Source organism: Chiloscyllium plagiosum, chromosome 3 (assembly GCF_004010195.1).
Source record: "Chiloscyllium plagiosum isolate BGI_BamShark_2017 chromosome 3, ASM401019v2, whole genome shotgun sequence".
Lineage (NCBI taxonomy): Eukaryota > Metazoa > Chordata > Chondrichthyes > Orectolobiformes > Hemiscylliidae > Chiloscyllium > Chiloscyllium plagiosum.
Window position 1 is genome coordinate 121,414,963 of NC_057712.1, and position 19,426 is coordinate 121,434,388.

At 40.0% G+C, this 19,426-nt stretch overlaps 1 protein-coding gene across 5 annotated transcripts in view; it reads left to right on the forward strand.

Moving 5' to 3' along the window:
• The window catches only part of babam2 (BRISC and BRCA1 A complex member 2), a 210,104-nt gene that overhangs the window by 184,229 nt on the left and 6,449 nt on the right, over positions 1 to 19,426 (forward strand). For 4 of the 5 annotated variants that reach the window (XM_043687225.1, XM_043687222.1, XM_043687223.1 and 1 more), the window contains exon 10: positions 40 to 122. In XM_043687225.1, the coding sequence (XP_043543160.1) occupies positions 40 to 122 (83 nt within the window). Of the gene's footprint in view, positions 1 to 39; positions 123 to 10,051; positions 10,115 to 19,426 lie in introns of all 5 variants that reach the window. The other variant, XM_043687226.1, reaches the window with a different exon arrangement.

A 19,426-nucleotide genomic window follows, 5' to 3' on the forward strand; every position in this document is an offset into this window, starting at 1 on the left:
TGATTCAGCAGTACTAATTTTTTTTCTTTTCTTTTCCAGAGGTGTTGTGGAATATGATGCTGAAGGATTCACCAAACTTGCGTTATTACTAATGTGGAAGGACTTTTGTTTTTTAGTTCATAGTAAGTGTTTTTGTTTAAATGAGAAACTTGCATGTGATTTTGGGTGTTCAAAAATACTAGAGTTGCCTTAGCATTCTGTGCCAAATAATTCTGTCTTTTTAATCATTTTCTGTAAACTGCCTTTGGTTTCTTTTGTTTGTCAAGGTTTGAAATTTCCCATTAACAAAGGAAAAATCTATCATTTATTATTACTTTTAATAATCTTAAATCCTCAAATATCTCTTCATAGATGCAACTTATTAGTAACACAATGATTATATCACAGAACACTTTTTAATGCAACCCTTGTTTTGTTAACCATGGCAGGATTTCAAAGGGACTCATTTCGTATAACTTTGTTTGAAAAAAAAAAGGAGAAAGTGCTGTACTTCAGGCTGAGCCTTGGGCTCACTGTTTGATATGCAACCAAAGTTTCCTTCAATGGTTATGCAAATAACAAGTGCTCAATGGAGCTGAAAATGACTGTCACCATGCCTGAAGTGGACAGGGTAATTGCAGTGAGTTGGAGGAGGACTTCACTTTGAAGGGATGAGGCCCTACAAAAGGACATTACACATGCATCCATACAATACAGATGAATGGTACCAAGAATTGAGTTTTTTGAGGAACTTACAAAGATGATTGAAACCTGTGTGGTGGATGTTATCTACATGGACTTTCACAAGGCTCTTGACAAGGTCCCTCATGGCATAGTACATGAAATAGTACATGAACTCACATGGGATCCGTGGTGAGCTTTCATAGAAGACATGGAGTAGTGATGGAAGGATGTTTTTCTGACTGCAGATCTGTAATCAGTGGTGTTTCACAGGGATCAGTGCTGGTACCCCTGTTGATTGTAATAAATATATATATTATAGATTTGCAATAGAATGTAGGTAATCTGATTCGTAAGTGTTGGCTCAGGCTTGATTGACTGAAAGGTCTGTTCCTATGCTGTATTGTTCTTTGTTCTTTGACACCACTAAATGTTGTATGTGAACATCTGGCATTAACCACTATGTGGACCACAAATCTTGGCCCCAAGCACTCTTGACCACATGATGCAACATCAGGAATCAATCCTACTAATGACTGTGATGCACAGTTATTGTATTGAAGCCTGGAAAGACTCAGCCTTGTTAACAAAGTTGCAAGCTCCTAGACCAAGTTCCCAAAAAACAAGAGCTATTCATGTCAGACCTTGGAACATGAAATCTTGTGTACCTTCAAGTTTGCATTTGCTGCTAGACAGTCATTTCCTCACTCATAATGAATGGCAAATGTCCATTTACAGATGTGAGAACATATTATTAATGAAGTGGCACAAGTGACACTGTGCTATCAGAAGGTGGTCTTCTTCCTTTCCCTCCTGTTCCATCTCTGTGCAGTGCCAGGGTTCACAGCTGGGATGGAGAGCACCTCCCTACTGTGGAGCGCATTCACCTTGAGTTTTAGTCAGGAACCTTGGGCATGAGGGCCTAGGCTGGCTTTGTGTGTCCTGTTGTAGGCAACTTGCAGGCATCATTTAGAGACAAAAAAACTGCAGATGCTGGAATCCAGAGTAGACAGGAAGGGCTGAGGAGGTCATAGCATAATGGCAGTGAGAAAGGGATTCACTGAGTGCATGTCTGAGGGAGGCAGACTGCAGGCATCATTTAGGCAGCTAGATGAAAGCAGTGCTGCTGCAGTCCTGTAACAGTTGAATCAGGTTTCCTTGTTCCTCAGTCACACCTGTCTGCTATTTTTGTGCCTGCTTGTGTATTTGAATAAAATGCTTAATCACAGATTGCACAGGGTCCTCTCCTACTTGTAGCTGAGAAGGCATCTGCTGTCCTGCTGTTGTTAGATCGTCAGCAAGCTGGGGCATTTCTTACACAACAGCTATGGAGATGTGGTATGATGTGCCCACCAGAATGTGCCCCTGACTGTAATCCCTGAATCAGATTTTTACAGCACAGAAATAGTTATGTCTGTTTTGTCTGTACTGGCTCCTGAAAGAACTACTCGTCTCGTCTCATTCTCCAACCCTATCTCCATAGCTCTCCGAATTCATTGCTATCTAATATATATCCAGCTCTCTTTCAAAACCTCCAATAGAATCCACCTACTCCACTCCAAGGCAGCGTTTTCCAAACTCTTAACAACTCCCTGAATAAAGGAGTTTCTCCTCATCACACTCCTAGCTCTCTTGTTGACAGTCTTGAAATTGTGACCCCTAATTACTGACATACCAATTAGTGGAAACAGAATCTCCTTCTTTATCCTGTCAAAACTGTTCATAAGTTTGAACACCTCAGTAAGGTCACCTGTTAATCTGTTGTGCTTGAAGGAGAACAAGCCTAATATCTTCAATCTTTCCCTGTATCTAAGATCTCTCATTCCTAGTGTCATTCTAGTTGATCTCCTTTGCACTCTCTCCAGGGCTTTAATATCCTTCCTTTAAATAAGGTGCCTCGAACTGAACACAATACTCCAAATGTGGAATGACCAATAATTTGTAGAGATGTAGTATCACATCCTTGCTTAATACTCAATGTCTTCATTTTTAAAGCCAAGGATCCTATCAGCCACTTTAAAAACTGTTTCAACTTGCCTGGCCACCTTCAGAGAATGATGCAATTGAACCCTTAAGTTCCTCTGCTCCTGTAAGCCCTTTAAAGTTGTACCATTGAGCCTGTATTGTCTCTCAGTATTTCTATTATCAAAATGCATTACTTCCCATTTCTCTAAATTGAAATTCATCTGCCAGGTGTCTGTCCATCTAGCCAACTTGTCAATGTCTCTCTGAAGTTGCTTAGCATTCTCTCCAGAATTCACTGTTTTCTCTAGTTAGTATCATCTGCAAATTTAGAGATTTTGCCCTTAATATACATCTCCAAACCATTTCTATAAATCAGAGAAAGCAAGGTTCCCAACACCAAACCTGGGAGACACCACATTTAACTTGTCTCTAATTTGAGAAATGCCCATTTATACCCATCCTCTGTTTCCTATCTTTTAGCCAACTTCTAATCCATGCTGCCAAGGACCCATAAATTCCAAACATTTCTAATTTGCTAACTAACCTGCCATGTGGCACCATATCACATGCTTTCCTCAAGTAGAGACATAAAACATCCACAGCATGACCCTCATCCACTGCCTGAGTCACCTCATTAAAGAACTCAGTTAAATTTGTCAGATATCACCTACTCTTGACAAAACCATGTTGATTGTCTAGTATTAATTTATTTTTCTCCAAGTGTATATTTATCTTTTCATGTATTATGGCCTCCATCAGTTTTCCCACTATTGATGTCAAGCTCACAGATCTATGGTTTCTTGGATTGTCTTTTGCCCGTTTCTTAAACAATGGCATCATGTCTGCAGTCCTTAAGTTTTATGGACCAGACCAAACCCCCGTAAAATATATCAAGAAAATAGTTTAGACCCTAACTTTTTCTTATTTTAAAAGTAAGTGTAAGGCATTGCATTCCAGATGCAGTTTGATTGGTCGTGTTAAGCAAAACACACTTTATTTTAAACTGTAGTATTAAAATACAGATTAAAAAAATAGACCATGTGGATGTAGTGAGTAAGCAAAGATGTTGGAATGACAGTGAGAATGGTAGGTCTTGACATGCTGACCTGGTTGGCAACCACAAACCACCCGAGCAGACCTGGCATTATGGTCTTCATTGCCAGTCCCAGCAGACGTTCAGCAAACCATCCATATTTCACCAGAATCTCCATCTCCTTGTCTGCAAAGCAGGGCTCCAAGTTTCCTTTGTCTGGAATGTCTGGGACAAATAAGACAAACCACATAGGCCAGCTCTGGGTTGCCAGCAGTGGGTGTATAGCTGTGCTTTAAATCTGGTATTGGCAGCAGGGATCCCAGGATGGTCTAGCTCTTCTCCCTATGCTTTGCAAGATGATGCAACAAGCAGCATGCCGTAGAGGTATAGTGCACAGGTAATGAGACAAGTTTAGAAATATAGCATGAGAAAACCTGCTAGGCCTCAAGGAGAAAGCCTTTCTTGGAACTTGCCAAAACTGACACTTGGCCTTTTTTGTAAATATGTTATTCAAGCAAAGATGTAATAGTTATTAGTTAAAGGGTTAAACTGCACAAATATTTAAAAACTACTTTTCTTGAAAATGAATACACACATAACCTCTATGTCTGGAGAAATATTAAACCGTGAAGAGTGTCTTATTGAATTATTGTAATCCATTTTGTAGAAGGTATGCATTGCTGCATAGATATTACTTGCTGGATATTGTCCAGGTGTTGCTGCATTTGGACTTGGACTGCTTCAGTATCTGAGGAGTCATGAATGGTGCTGAACATTGTACAATCATTGACAAACATCCCCATTTCTGACCTTATAATGGAGGGAAAGTCATTGAAGAAGCAGCTAAAAATAGTTAGGCCTAGGATACTAAACCAAGGAACTCCTGCACAGATGTCTTGGGGTTGAGATAACTGACTTCCAACAACCACAGCCATCTTCCTTTTTTGTTTGGTATGACTCCATCCTATGGAGTGTTTTCTCTTTGATTCCCATTGACTCCAGTTTTTTTTTGAGCTCCTTAATACCACACTTGGCAAAATATACAGCCTTAATGCCAGGTGCTGTCACTCTCACCTCATCTCTGGAATTCAGCTCTTTTGTCCAACTTTGGACCAAGACTGTAATGAGATCAGGAGCTGAGTGGCTCTGGCATAACCTAAACCCGGCATCCGTGAGCTGGTTATTGTTGCCAGTGGCTACTTGATGTCATTGTTGATAACATATTCCATCACTTTACTGATGATCGAGAGTAGACTGATGGGACAATAATTGACCATTTGCTTTTGTCCAGTTTTTTGTGTATGCAACATACTTGGGCAATTTTCCACATTGTTGAGTAGATGCCAGTGTTGTTGTTGTACTGGAACAGCTTGACCACTGGAGCAGCACATTCTGGAGCACAAGTCGTCAGTACGTTTGTTGAAATGTTGTCAGGGCTATTTGTAATCTCTAGAGCCATTAACCATTTCTTAGTATCACATGAAATAATGAATCAAACTGAGTGAAGACTGGCCTCTGTGATGCTAGGGCCCTCCAGAGCACACTGCACATCTGGCTGAAGATTGGTGTAAATGCTTTAGCTTTGTCTTTTGCACTGATGGGCTAGGCTCCCTCATCTATGAGAATGGGGATATTTCTGGAGACTCCTGTCCCAGTGAGATTCTTAATTGTCCGCCGCCATTCATAACTGGACATATCAGAAATGTAGAGCGGAGACCTGATCCCTTTGTTGCAGAATCTTCGATCTCTACCACTTGTTACTTATGCTGTTAGAGTCACAAGTGGTCATGTGTTGCAGCTTCACCAGATTGACACCTCAATTTCAGTTTTGTCTTGTGGAGCTCCTGGCTTGCCCTCTTGTGGGGCTCCTGATCATGAACCAAGGTCAATCCCTAGTTTGATGGTAATGGTAGAATGGAGGAGGGGCATGCTGGGCCATGAGGTTGCAGATTGTGATGGAGCACAATTCAGCTGCTGCTGATGGCCCACAGCTTACTCTTGAGTTGCTAGTTCTGTTTTCAACCTATCCCATTTAACACAGTGATAGCCTCCACTGTATTGTGTGGCATGATCTTCAATGTGAAAATGGGACAAGCACTGAGTAGTAGTCACTCTTACCAATATGGACATGGACAGCAGGCAGGTGGTGAGGATGAGATCAAATATGTTTTTCCCTTCTTGTTGGTTCCTTCATTACCTGCCACAGTCTAGCAGCTATGACCTTAAGGAATGGAGCAGTCCATTCAGTAATACTGCCACACCACCCTTGATGATAGGCATTGAAGTTGTCATCCTCATTGCTTCCTCCAAGTGGTGTTCGACATGAAGGACTATTGATCATCAGCTGGGGAGGATGATTTGTGGTAATCAACAGGAAGTTTCCTTGGCCATATTTTACCAAATGCCATGAGCAGTTTGAGTGGCTTGCTATGCTGTATCAGAAGTCAGTTAAGAATCAATCACATTACTGTCATATGTAGGCCAGACCTGATAAGGACAGCAAAATTCCCTCCAAAAAAGACGTCTTTTTGTTCAACAATTAACAATGATCATCATTGGACTTTTAATTCCAAACTTCTTTTTAAATTCAAATGCTACCATCTGCTGTGGAACTTCAAACCATTATATGGGACTCTGGATTATAAGCCATCAACATTATGACTATGTCATCACCTTCCCATCATTGAGTGCTTCCAGGATTTTCTGTTTTCATTTCATATTTACATCATCTATGGTATTTCTTTAGTGTCTCTGAAACGTAAGTGCCTAACCCAATCATAAAATTTCAGTAAAGTGTTGAATTGTTTCCTGTTACGTAAAGTAATAATTTTTAATTCTAGTCCATACACTTGGGTTTGCAATGCTCAGTTCTGTATAGTAGGAGAAAGTGAGGTCTGCAGATGCTGGAGATCAGAGCTGAAAATGTGTTGCTGGAAAAGCGCAGCAGGTCAGGCAGCATCCAGGGAACAGGAGAATCGACGTTTCGGGCATAAACCCTTCAAGAAGGGCTTATGCCCGAAACGTCGATTCTCCCGTTCCCTGGATGCTGCCTGCCCTGCTGCGCTTTTCCAGCAATACATTTTCAGCTCAATTCTGTATAATATCAATAAATTACTTTGTGTCACTCGAATAAATACATTAAGGACAAAAGGATAACTAGGGAGAGAATAGGGCCCCTCAAAGATCAGCAAGGTGGCCTTTGTGTGGAGCCGCAGGAGATGGGGGAGATACTTAAGTATTTACTGTGGAAAAAGACATGGAAGATATAGAATGTAGGGAAATAGATGGTGACATCTTGAAAAATGTCCATATTATAGAGGAGGAGGTGCTGGATGTCTTGAAACGCAAATAAGTGCATAAATCCCAGGATCTGATCAGGTGTACACTAGAACTCTATGGGAAGCTAGGGAAGTGATTGCTGGGCCTCTTACTGAGATATTTGTATCATCGATAGTCACAGGTGAGGTGCCAGAAGACTGGAGGTTGGCTAACATGGTGTCACTGTTTAAGAAAGGTGGTAAGGTCAAGCTAGGGAACTGTAGATCAGTGAGCCTGATGTCAGTGGTGGGCAAGTTGTTGGAGGGAATCCTGAGGGAGGGGATTGACATTTATTTGGAAAGGCAAGGACTGATTATAGATAGTCAATATGGCTTTGTGCATGGGAAATCATGTCTCACAAACTTGATTGCATTTTTTGAAGGAGTAACAAAGAGGATTGATGAGGGCAGAGTGGTAGATGTGATCTATATGGACTACAATAAGGCATTCGACAAGGTTCCCCATGGGAGATCGGTGAGCAAGGTTAGATTCATGGAATACAGGGGGAGCTAGCCATTTGATAGAGAACTGACTCAAAGGTAGAAGACAAAGGGTGCTGGGGGAGAGTTGATTTTCAGACTGGAGGCCTGTGACCAGTGGAGTACCACAAGGATTGGTGCTGGGTCCACTACTTTTCATCATTTATATAAATGATTTGGATGTGAGCATAAGAGGTAAGTTTGCAGATGACACCAAAATTGGAGGTGTAGTGGACAGCGAAGAAGATTACCTCAGTTCACAACGGGATCTTGATCAGATAGGCCAATGGGCTGAGAAGTGGCAGATGGAGTTTAATTTAAATGAACGTGAGGTGCTGCATTTTAGGAAAACAAATCTTCTCAGGACTTATACACTTTGGTAAGGTCCGAGGGAGTGTTGCTGAACAAAGAGACCTTAGAGTTCAGGTTCATTACTCCTTGGAAGTGGAATCACAGGTAGATAAGATAGTGAAGAAGGTGTTCGGTATGCTTTCCTTTATTGGTCAGAGTTTTGAATACAGGCGTTGGGAGGTCATCTTGCGGCTGTACAGGACATTGGATAGGCCATTGTTGGAATATTGCTAGCAGTTATGGTCTCCTTCCTATCGGAAAGATGTTGGGAAACTTGAAATGGTTCAGAAAAGATTTACAAGGATGTTGCCAGGGTTGCAGGATTTGAGCTATAGAGAGGTTGAATAGGCTAGGGCTTTTTTCCCTGGAGCGTCGGAGGCTGAGGGGTGACCATATAGAAGTTTACAAAATCATGAGAGGCATGGATAGGATAAATAGACAAAGTTTTTTCCCTTGGATGGAGGAGTCTGGAACTAGAGGGCATGGGTTTAGGGTGAGAGGAGTAAGATATAAAAGAGACTTAAGGGGCAATGTTTTCACGCAGAGGGTGGTACGTGTATGAAATGAGCTGCCAGAGAAAGTGGTGGAGGCTAGTATAATTGCAACATTTAAAAGGCATTTGGATGGGTATGTGAATAGGAAGAGTTTAGAGGGATATGGGCTGGGTGCTGGCAGGTGGGACTAGATTGGGTTGGGATATCTGGTCAGCATGGACGAGTTGGACAGAAGGGTCTGTTTCCATGTTGTACATGTCTATGACTCTACAGCAATGCATGCTCTTTGCTTTTTGGAGCTTCTCCTTAAATCAAGCAGTGTGCAACAAGATGAATGCTCTCAGGCATTTTGGCAGAAGAATAATTTGTTGTGTTCAAAAACTTGGTGTGTTGAAGTTTACATTTGTGTTTGGAATAAAACAAAATTGAGGGTTTTGTGATTTGAAAACTGTAGTTTTATGTAAGCTGTCAGTACGTAATGCCAGCACCATTCTGGAACATGACTGCATTTACTATTTAAGGTTGAACTTATAAAACTGTCTTTTTTTTTATTGGCAAGAGTTAATCCTAATCTGTCAATACAGTATTAATAGTAATGGAATTCTCTGTGTATGTATTTATCCATTTTCAATTTATAAGTGTTAACTGTTTCAAACAGAGCATAACTAAGTACTTTTAAAAATCTGCTTTAACATGACACTGGGTTTATAGAAATAGTAGTATCAAGCCCAGGTTTGTGAAAGAGGTTACCTATGCGGTTTCCCATCACTCCATTCTGGAATCAAGAAAAAAACTTCGCTTTGGAGTAGAAACACCGGAGCCTTTTCCTTCCTCCTACATTCTACCTGACTCATTGAAGAACAGTATGATAGGGAATTAGTACTATTTAACTAGCCTGATATTAAACACAGGAAAGCTACCCCAAACAGTTGAAGGCTAATTGAAGTGGCATGTGCATTCCAGGACATTGTGATGTTTAAATCCAGGGTTCACCTGAGGTCCACACTTACTCAAAAATACCAGCAAAAAGCTGATTAACAGCACCTGGGGTGCCACACGATACCCAGGTAAGTTTAAGATATTTTTGAACATTTTTAAATAAGTGTTTCTCATAAGTCACAAGATTACTTTGGGCATTCACTGAAACAGGCTTCCTACTGCAATGTTTAGGCTTTCACTGGTTGTCCTCCCCAGTCTCCAGATATTTATTATCTTGTCAAAACCAGTTCTCTGCATTCCAGGAGCCCTGACCCTTTTGATCTTTTATGTCCTTCTTGTGGAGATACTGGCTTCAAATCTTACTGAGGTTAAGAGTTAAATACTCACCTGCTGTGCTAGTGGATTTGCCCCTGTATTGGCCTTCAGTACCCCAGTTATTGCCCCAAGGGTTATTGCTAGTATCAATACAAGTGAAGCATCATTGTAATTTTAGCTGTTGTTTTTTTTCTGTCATACTAAACAGGATTTTTTTAAATCTAATCAGATAACAATGAGTGTAAACTGTTATCTCAAACATCCAGTTCCTTATGAAATTCTCTGATGGCGCTGAATTTAAAAATTGCTGTTATGTATTTTGCTCAACTATTGGTGCTACTTTGGTTTCCTTATCCAAATTATATAGTATAATTTATATACTTTAAAATTGTGTTTTGACCTGTTTGCCTGTTAGCAAAATATGTTGTCAGCAAGCTACCTTGAACCTGATAAACTTGGGTGGGACTGGAAAATTTCCTAATAGATTTCTACTTTAGGAATCTCTACACGCCCAAAATATTTGAGAACCAGAGGACAGAAGTAAATTCAAACAACATAAGGTAGGAAACATCCTGAAAGCACATCATTTTTACGCTTTGATTTCCATCTTTGAAATTGTGTGAAGATAATTTACGATTTTTACAGTTGCATTTTTAATACCAACACATTCTAAAATCATTCATCTCTCCACAGACTTTCTACTAAAACAAATCCTAACCAAAAAAAAAACACACCATTTAAGTGATCATGGAATATACTATATTAATTCAGTAAAACTATCTTTGGGAGCTATCTGCATATTGCATGTTCTAGCAAATATTGTATGTTACCTTATTAAATTGATCTTTTAAAATGTTCAGGTGTGTAAACAATGTTTCTTCAATAATCTTTGAGATATCATCGAATCATAGGATCTATATAGTGCAATGAGGGATGAAATCTGTCTTGGGTGATAACAGATTAGCGGACAATTTCACACTGTACTGTATTTTCTTTTCTATTACATTTCCCTTTAGAATTTAGTGTCTCGCTTATTATTGATGTGATTTTCTCCTTACTGAAGCTTCCTTACCTGATTTTTATATCACCTCATATCTGAATCAAATGCTAGTGACACCGTTTCTCTTTTCACAAAGTAACACATCCTTTATTCGTCAGAGTATTGAGTACAGGAGTTGGGAGGTCATGTTGCGGCTGTACAGGACATTGGTTAGGCCACTATTGGAATATTGCATGGAATTCTGGTCTCCTTCCTATCGGAAGGATGGTGTGAAACCTGAAAGGGTTCAGAAAAGATTTACAAGGATGTTGCCAGGGTTAGAGGATTTGAGCTATAGGGAGAGGCTGAACAGGCTGGGGCTGTTTTCCCTGGAGCGTCAAAGGCTGAGGGGTGACCTTATAGAAGTTTATAAAATCATGAGGGGCATGGATGGGATAAATCGACAAAATCTCTTCCCTGGGGTGAGGGAGTCTGGAACTAGAGGGCATAGGTTTAGCATGAGAGGGGAAAGATATAAAAGGGACCTAAGGGGCAACTTTTTCACGCAGAGGGTAGTACGTGTATGGAATGAGCTGCCAGAGGAAGTGGTGAAGGCTAGTACAATTGCAACATTTAAAAGGTATCTAGATAGGTGTATGAATAGGAAGGGTTTGGAGGGATATGGGCCAGGTGCTGGCTGGTGGGACTAGATTGGGTTGGGATATCTGGTCAGCATGGGTGAGTTCGACCGAAGGGTCTGTTTCCATGCTGTTTATCTTTATGACTCTAAGGAATCATCCTGATTTAGGCCTAATAACAGGCCTTGGGAAATGCCACCAAAGAACTCAGTTGAAACTGTGTAAATAGATAGTAATGATTTTTTTAAGCAACACCAGAAGGCCTGAAAATCAAAAAATTATAACTGACAGCTTCATCTGTATATTTGTAATGTTTAAAAACCAAAAATCTGTCAGATCATGCCTTGGAACTTGCTGTTAGAGGCAAACAGTTGGTGTCTGGATATATTCCCAGCTTAACTGAAACCACTCGGGAAACAGATACAGGATGATAGTGAGTGGGGCATAATGTGAATTAGAGTTGGTACAATAGAATTTTGGATGACTTGAAGTTTATGGGTGGGGGAGTTCAACTTGGTCTTTGTAGGAATAGTCCATTCTAGAGGAAACAAAAGTCATTGGAAACAAATTGGTTGAAACGTATAACATCCTGAGGAGTTTTGACAGGATTGTTGTGGAAAGAGTTTTTTTGTGGGAGATTCCATAATTGCAGATCAATGTTTAAAGGTCAAAGCTTTTTGATATAAAACAGAAGGAAGCACATCCTTTCCACTGAGAGTCATAAGTCTTTGGAACTTTGTTCCCAAAAAGATGGTGGAAGAGAGTGCTTGAATATTTTTGCAGCGGTGGCAAATAGATTCTGTTTAAGCAAGGAGGTGAACAGTTGTCTGAGGCAGGCAAAAATATCAATTTGAGGTTACAGTCACATCAGCCATGATCATATTGGAGGGCAAAGCAGACTCAAGGAGCTGAATGGCCTCTTCCTATTCCTAATTTATACATTCATACCATCTTGGAGCAACCAAATGCTCCAAGATACGGGCAATATTAATGGAGGTTGATATAAGTAGTTCTAGTGATGGAGCTGTTATGTGTTTGGAAGTTCAATACCATGTCAAATATGGAACCGAAGTTCCACAGTTGCCGAGAGCCAGCATGGACTCCTCTTCTGTCATAATGACTCTAAATGGGATACAGTGGGCTACGCATAATCACTGCAGCAGACGGGAGTTCTGCAAGAGAAAAGAATTCAATTCCTACTTTAGTTTTATTGTGTAGTGATATCAAAATGAACTAGGATTAGATATTGCAGGATCATATTTTGTATTTTCCTCATTTGGAGTACATCAGTTCCAGTATTATTTATTTACATTGCCTAGCATCTTCATTTTTTAATATTTAATTTGAACAGAATGTTGGCAGGGCATATTGTACAACACTACTGGAAAGGACATTTACTGTGGAAATACTTCTGCCAGTTATTCCACAATTTCCCTGCAAATTTATCAGTACTAAGCAGTTGTGGTTCAGGTTAAGAAAGAAAAATGCTTGGTATTATTTGCAATATTTTCATGTCTTCACAGAGAATCATGTTCACTTTTGTTAAACCAGACTTTTTTCGCAATTGGGCAAAAGAAACTCCGTGATAATAATGATAAAAGCTTAAAATTGTAAAGGAAAACATTTTTACAAAGTAGACATTCTTTAACTTCAGTGTTGCAAATCATTAGATTTATTCCAGCTGCTTTTCAAAAGTGTGTTTGATCAGATGCTAGCTTCCATGTTTTCAATTATTTGGTTCACTTCTAATCAGCTGACACTGAATGTCAAAAGTCAGCTACATTAAGAAGTGCAGAGTAGCAGTGATATGTCAGGTTATTGTAAGAAGACATGGCATTGATAAAGTTATACAGCACATAAACAGACCCTTCAGTTCAACCCTTCCTATACATATACCATTCAAGTGCCTTTTAAATGATGAAATTATACCCTGCTCCACAACTTCCTCTGGCAGCTCATTCCATACACACACCATCCTCTGCGTGAAAAAGTTACCCCTCAGGTCCTTTTTAAGTCTTGCCCCTCTCACCTTAAACATATGCCCTCTAGTTCTGGGATGTCCCCCCATCCCACCCCAGGAAAAAGACCTTGACTATTCACCCTATTTAGGCCCTTCATGACCTTATAAACCTCTGTAAGGTCACTCCTCAGCCTCTGATGTTCCAGCCTGTTCTGCCTATCCCTACAGCCCAAACTCTCCAATCTTGATGAAGTTTCATTCTGTTTTTTACTTTCTTTTTAAGTAACAATAGATAATAGTGACAGTTTAATGCCTGCGTCACCAAAGCAGTCTCATAAATCACCAAGCCCTTCACTGGCTCAATTTATTGTGTGAAAACAGTCAGAATGTTGCTAAGTTCTGTGCCATTAGTTTTTCTGACTTACTTCTTTTAATAATGTGGAATTATTTGTTTTTTTGGTATCAGTAATTCAAAGAATTTGAGACAGATGATAAATCACCGATGCACCTTTGCTTCTGTTGCATCATCTTTCAACTTCTTTTAGCTGAGCAATTTGGATAAAAGGAGTGCATATTTCTCAGTTGCTTTCCATGGTGATCCAGATCAGCTGGAGTACTTTCAGAGACAGATCCATCTGTCTGATACTGATACAAACTCATCTCCTGTTCACTCAGTAAAATCAGTCTGGTACTGTGTCTACTGAAAATATACATGCTGCAATGGATAAATACTGTTCCTATAGAGGCGCAAATTGCTACTGGATTGTTTTTGATAGACTAGACAATATCCACAAGCTGTTTTGCAAACAAAATACATAGTTTTTTTTCAATAAAGATGATTGGTCATAAAGTATGTAGACAAAAACGAAGTACTTTTATCATGAGGAAAAGTTGTTTGCCACTTTTTATCCTGGACAACATATGTCTGCCTTCTCACCATATCTCAATTTTTAAAAACTACCCTTCAGTCTGTCTGTAGAAATGTAGTTAAAAATCACACAATACCAAGTTGTTTGGAGGCACTAATGTAAACAGTGCATCATTCCTTATTATCCAAAACAAATAGCATTTCGGTGAAAAGTTATACTCAAGTTAAAAGCAAATTATTGCAGATGCTGAAATCTGTACGGAAAACGACAAATGCAGGAGATCACAGTTGGTCAGACAGCATCCTAAAGAGACATAACATTTCAAGTCTGGGTTAAAATCAGATGGCACCGGTTTGTAGTCCAACAGGTTTATTTAAAAATACAAGCTTTCAGAGCACTGCTCCTTTGTCAGGTGGCAAGTGGGGCAGGGTACATGGGGCACAGTATTTATAAGAAAAAGATTAAAGTGTCATACAATTGATGTAGTGTATTCGACAAACCTAGATGGCTGTTAAGTCTGTAGTCACTTAGAATAAGCCAGACTCAAAACTATAGCTTGGTGTCTCTCCACGGATGCTATCTGACCCACTGTGATCTCCAGCATTGGTTTTCAGTTCTGCTCAAGTTCCTTTCTTACCTCTAAACTGCATTGAGTTTAAATTGAATTGCCAAACTGATATGCTCCATTAGTTCCTTTGTAAACTGAGAAGTATGGTCACACTAAGTATGTTGCAGACAACATTGACAGACATTGATAACATTGAGAACAAATGATTGGGAGAAACAGTAATCTGCTAGACAGGTTAATTACAGCAAAGAATTGCCTTGCAGCAATTCAGCAGTAGCTGGCTCCTTCACCTGATTAAAATGTTGTCTTCTGGTGAACGTTGCTGTTGGCACTGTTGCTATATCTACTGTCACTACCTTTCTGATTGTGTACTGTTACATAAAACATTTTGATCGACCTACAGACCTTAATTTAAATCAAAATGATCTAGCTAGCTTTCTGGGACAGGATTGAGTATATATAATTTGGCTAATTTATACCATTTGGTGGGGACAAAGATTTTTGAAGTGTTGCTTTTTGGAGTCTTGAATACCCCAAACTTTCTTTATAAAACCAGTGTAGTTTGTTTTCAACATCAGATATCTTTCAAAAATGGAATCTTTCATGAATCAAGATTCTGCCTAGAACCTATTTGAGTGTACTTTTGATAACCGTGTGACTTATTTCAGTTTGGTAAACAAAAAGTACTTTTGCCTTTTTTAAAGTTTTTGTTGAAAATGTACTGCTGCCAGGAAATAAGGCTGATCAGTAGGAACGCCTTAGTAGCTTCAAACTTGTTTTCAGTGATGAGCAGAAGTGTTATGAACAGACCCACTCTGGATTGAAAAACTCGGCACATAAGAAAAATATGGTACTGCCTGATGATATACATAATAAGCCGATCAAGAATGCATTTTCCAAAATATGAGCTGTGATGTTATTTCTTAGCAAACAGAATTATCTTACAGAAAAATGTGTATTAGTAAGGTATTAATAGCAGTACTGGAGTATATAGAGAGGTTCAATAATTGGGATTAAAAAGGTGGACCAAAAAGTCCACATTCTAAATGAATATGCCAGTAACATTTACAGTTCTGTGTTGCTGTGTTACAGAAAATATCATCCTATTTTCAGTATTTATTTCATTTTGTTGTATGGTACAACTGTTTTGTATAGGTTTAACTATGCCAATCAAAGGATGGATAACACTAAAATTTCTCCAAAGAGAAATGCAAACATACATCTCCATTGATGCATATATATGCTTGGCTTTGTTTAAATGGCAAAACAATGTATTATTTCTTGATGTGTTAAGGAAATTGCAAGTATAGGTATAGGCAAAAGTTATATAACAAAATACAAACATAATTACAGATTCCCATCTTGCTGTAAAGTAGTGAGTTAAGAACACATTCTGATTTTTGGATCATGGACTTTAAAACAATACTGCTGTGGGTAACATTTGGAATTGACACTAAAGATTAATAAAATTATAAATAACCAGAACTACTATTCAACATTTTTATTTAACAACAGTTATGTTTCTCTTTATTTGTTCCTTTTAATTTGTAAATTAAAGGTTATAGAAAATAGGAGCAGGAGTTGGCCATTCAGCCCTTTGACCCTGCTCTGCTGTTCAAATAAAACTAAGAATGGCAGATGCTGGAGTTCTGAAACCACAGAACAAAATAATGGCAGAGTAGGGAGTGCTGAGCCTGGAGTTTATCCATTTCCATCAGCTTTCTTTCTCTTTCTTTTCTTTTGCTTTTTTCTTCTTCGGTTTCTATTCTTTAAAGCCTGGAGCATGGTGGCTGAACGAGGAGCTCTCTGGCAGTGGTAGCAATGCCAAGTCAAACTGGGGCTCCACCCCAGCTAGGGGTCTCCCAGCAAACGAGGAACAGTTCCTGGGCTGACTCTCCTGGCTCATTCTGGCAGACTGGGCCAAGGCTACAGGTCCTCAGCTAGGCTCAGACATTCGAAGGAGCAGAAGCATCAGCAAAAGGGATAGATGGCGGATCAATGGCAGCGTCTGGAGAAGTATCAGATGGGGAACAGAGGTATGGAACCCACGCATCCCCAGGCCGATGGCTCGAGCTCAGACACAGCATTCACGGGAGTGGCGGCAGTAGAAGCCCGTAACCGAGACCCTAAACCCAGTTAAAGAAACCCAAGAGTGACTGGAGGAGCAGCAGAAGAGGAACAAGAAGAAGAGAGAAAGATGAACTGTAGTCCATTAAAATCTTGCATTATATTCAGGTTTCAAGATGGCGCTGGAGCATGGCTGTACTTTGCCTATAACATGCAAAAAAAACACTTTTCACTGTATTTTATATGCACATGATAATAAGTCCAAATCTAACATAAACTGAAATTGCTAGAGAAATGCAACAGGTCTGGAAAGAAGGGTCATGTGACCTAACATTAGCTCTGCTTTCTCACCGTAGATGCTGCCACACCTGCTGGCTTTCTCCAGCAATTGTTGTTTCTGTTTGTTTCCACCATTCAGTATGATTATGTCTGGTCACCCAACTCAGTACTCTGTTCCCACTTTCTATTTTGTCTAGATCATAGGTGTTGTCTATTTAAACATGTGACATTGTGATTTTGGACTTTCAAATAAAAATGAAATAAAGGTTACTTTGAGTTAATAAAATAAAAAATGCTGGAAATACTCAGCAGCTCAATCAGCAGTTGAGGCTATGAGTTTATCCTGGCTAGAAAAACACTAGTTTGCATTTGGCAAAAATAGCATTTGAATGCATGGCATAGAGGGTAGGAATTTGGGTGAATAATGGAAGATGTTGGATACAATAATGAGGGTAGGGGAACCAGAATAGGTGCAGTATAAGAGACAGTGAGGTGTCAGAGAGAATATGGAGATGCCTAACCCTGGAAATCACTGCTGATCACTTGTCCAGGTGGCTTAAACCACAATTTTCTGAGTGACAACCTCAAACAGGCTGACAGGATCAAAAGGTGTGGCCTCCTCTTCCAGTTCTTGGGTCGTTTTCAGCACTCTATCCACCAGACCTCCAAGTGCCCCACCGCCAATTTCCCTTTAACTGCCATAAACTATTCAAGGGAGATCTAGATTAATATTACTTGTCCAAGTGCACAATAGCCTTTTAAAGAAGCACCAGGCACCAATGGTGCTTGTCTTTTCCAAGATCTGCCAGCAGTAGTGGGTTCTTCTGGCTATAGTGAGTGGTAGAATCAAGCTATCTGGATACGTAGCCGGGTGTCATAGAGGCAGGGTAGGTAATTAATGGGACGATTTCAGGACAAGAGCACAGGAATATCCACTAGGGATTACAGAGAGCGGCCCTTCATAAAACTTGATGAAGTTGACATTTAGTGAAAAAAGAAGGAAGATTCCGCTTATAGACATGAGTGAACAGGGCTACCAGCAAGATTTCTACTCGAGAGTTGAGAAGTAACCTCAGAAGGTCTGGGAAAGGTTGAATTAGGAAGATACTAAAAGATCAGATTAGAGGAGAAAGAAAGGTGGAAAAGTGTAAAATCTTAGAATTCCTACAGTTTAGAAGCAGGCCATTCAGCCCATTGAATCTTCACTGACCATCAGAAGAGCACTCACCCAGAGCTATCCCATCCCTGTAACCCTGCATTTTCCGTGGCTTATGTACCTAACTTGCACATCCCTGGACATTATGGGCAATTTAGCACTGCCAGTCCACCCAACCTGCACATTTTTGAACTGTGGGCGGAAACCTGAGCACCTGGAGGAAACCCACGCAGAGACAGAGAGAATGTACAAACTCCACTCAGATAGTTGCCTACAGGTGAATTGAACCCAGGTCCCTGGCACTGAGAGACAGCGGTGCTAACAACTGAGTCACCATGCCGCTCCTGTAAGTCTCGATAGATAATTCAAAATGTGAAGGAATGATGTCCATACGTCATAGAGATGAACAGCACAGAAACAGATCCTTCGGTCCAACTCATCCATGCCAACCTGATATCCCAACCTAATCTAGTCCCACTTGCTAGCAACCAACCCATATGCCTCTAAATCCTTCCTCTTCATATACGCTTCCAGATGCCTTTTAAATATTGTAATTATTTAAATTACACTTCGACTTCCACTTCCTCTGGCAGCACATTCCATACACGCACCACCCTCTGCATGAAAACGTTGCCTCTTAGGTCTCTTTTATATCTTTCCCTTCTCACCCTGAACCTATGCCGTCTAGTTCTGGACTCCCCCACACCAGGGAAAAGACTTTGTCTATTTATCCTATCCATCCCCTTCATGATTTTAAAAACCTCTATAAGGTCACCCCTCAGCCTATGACGCTCCAGAGAAAACATCCCCAGCCTATTCAACCTCTCCGTATAGCTCAAACCCTCCAACCCTGGCAACATCCTTGTCAATCTTTTCTGAACTCTTTCAAGTTTCACAACATTCTTTTGATGGGAAGGAGACCAGAATTACATGCAATATTCCAAAAGTAGCCTAACCAATGTCCTGTTTGGCCGCAACATGACCTTCCAACTCATATACTCAATACTCTGACCAATAAAGGAAAACATACTTCACTATCCTATCAACTGTGACTCTACTTTCAAGGAGCTATGAACCTGCACTCCAAGATCTCTTTGTTCAGCAACACTCCCTAGGACCTTACCATTAAGTGTATAAGTCCTGCTAAGATTTGCTTTCCCAAAATGCCACACCTCGCATTTATCTAAATTAAACTCGATCTGCCATTCATCAGCCCATTGACCATCTGATCAAGATCCCATTGTAATCTGAGGTAACCTTCGCTGTCCACTACTTCTGCAATTTTGGTGTCATCTGCACACTTATTCATTATACCTCCTATGTTCACATTCAAATCATTCATATAAATGATAAAAA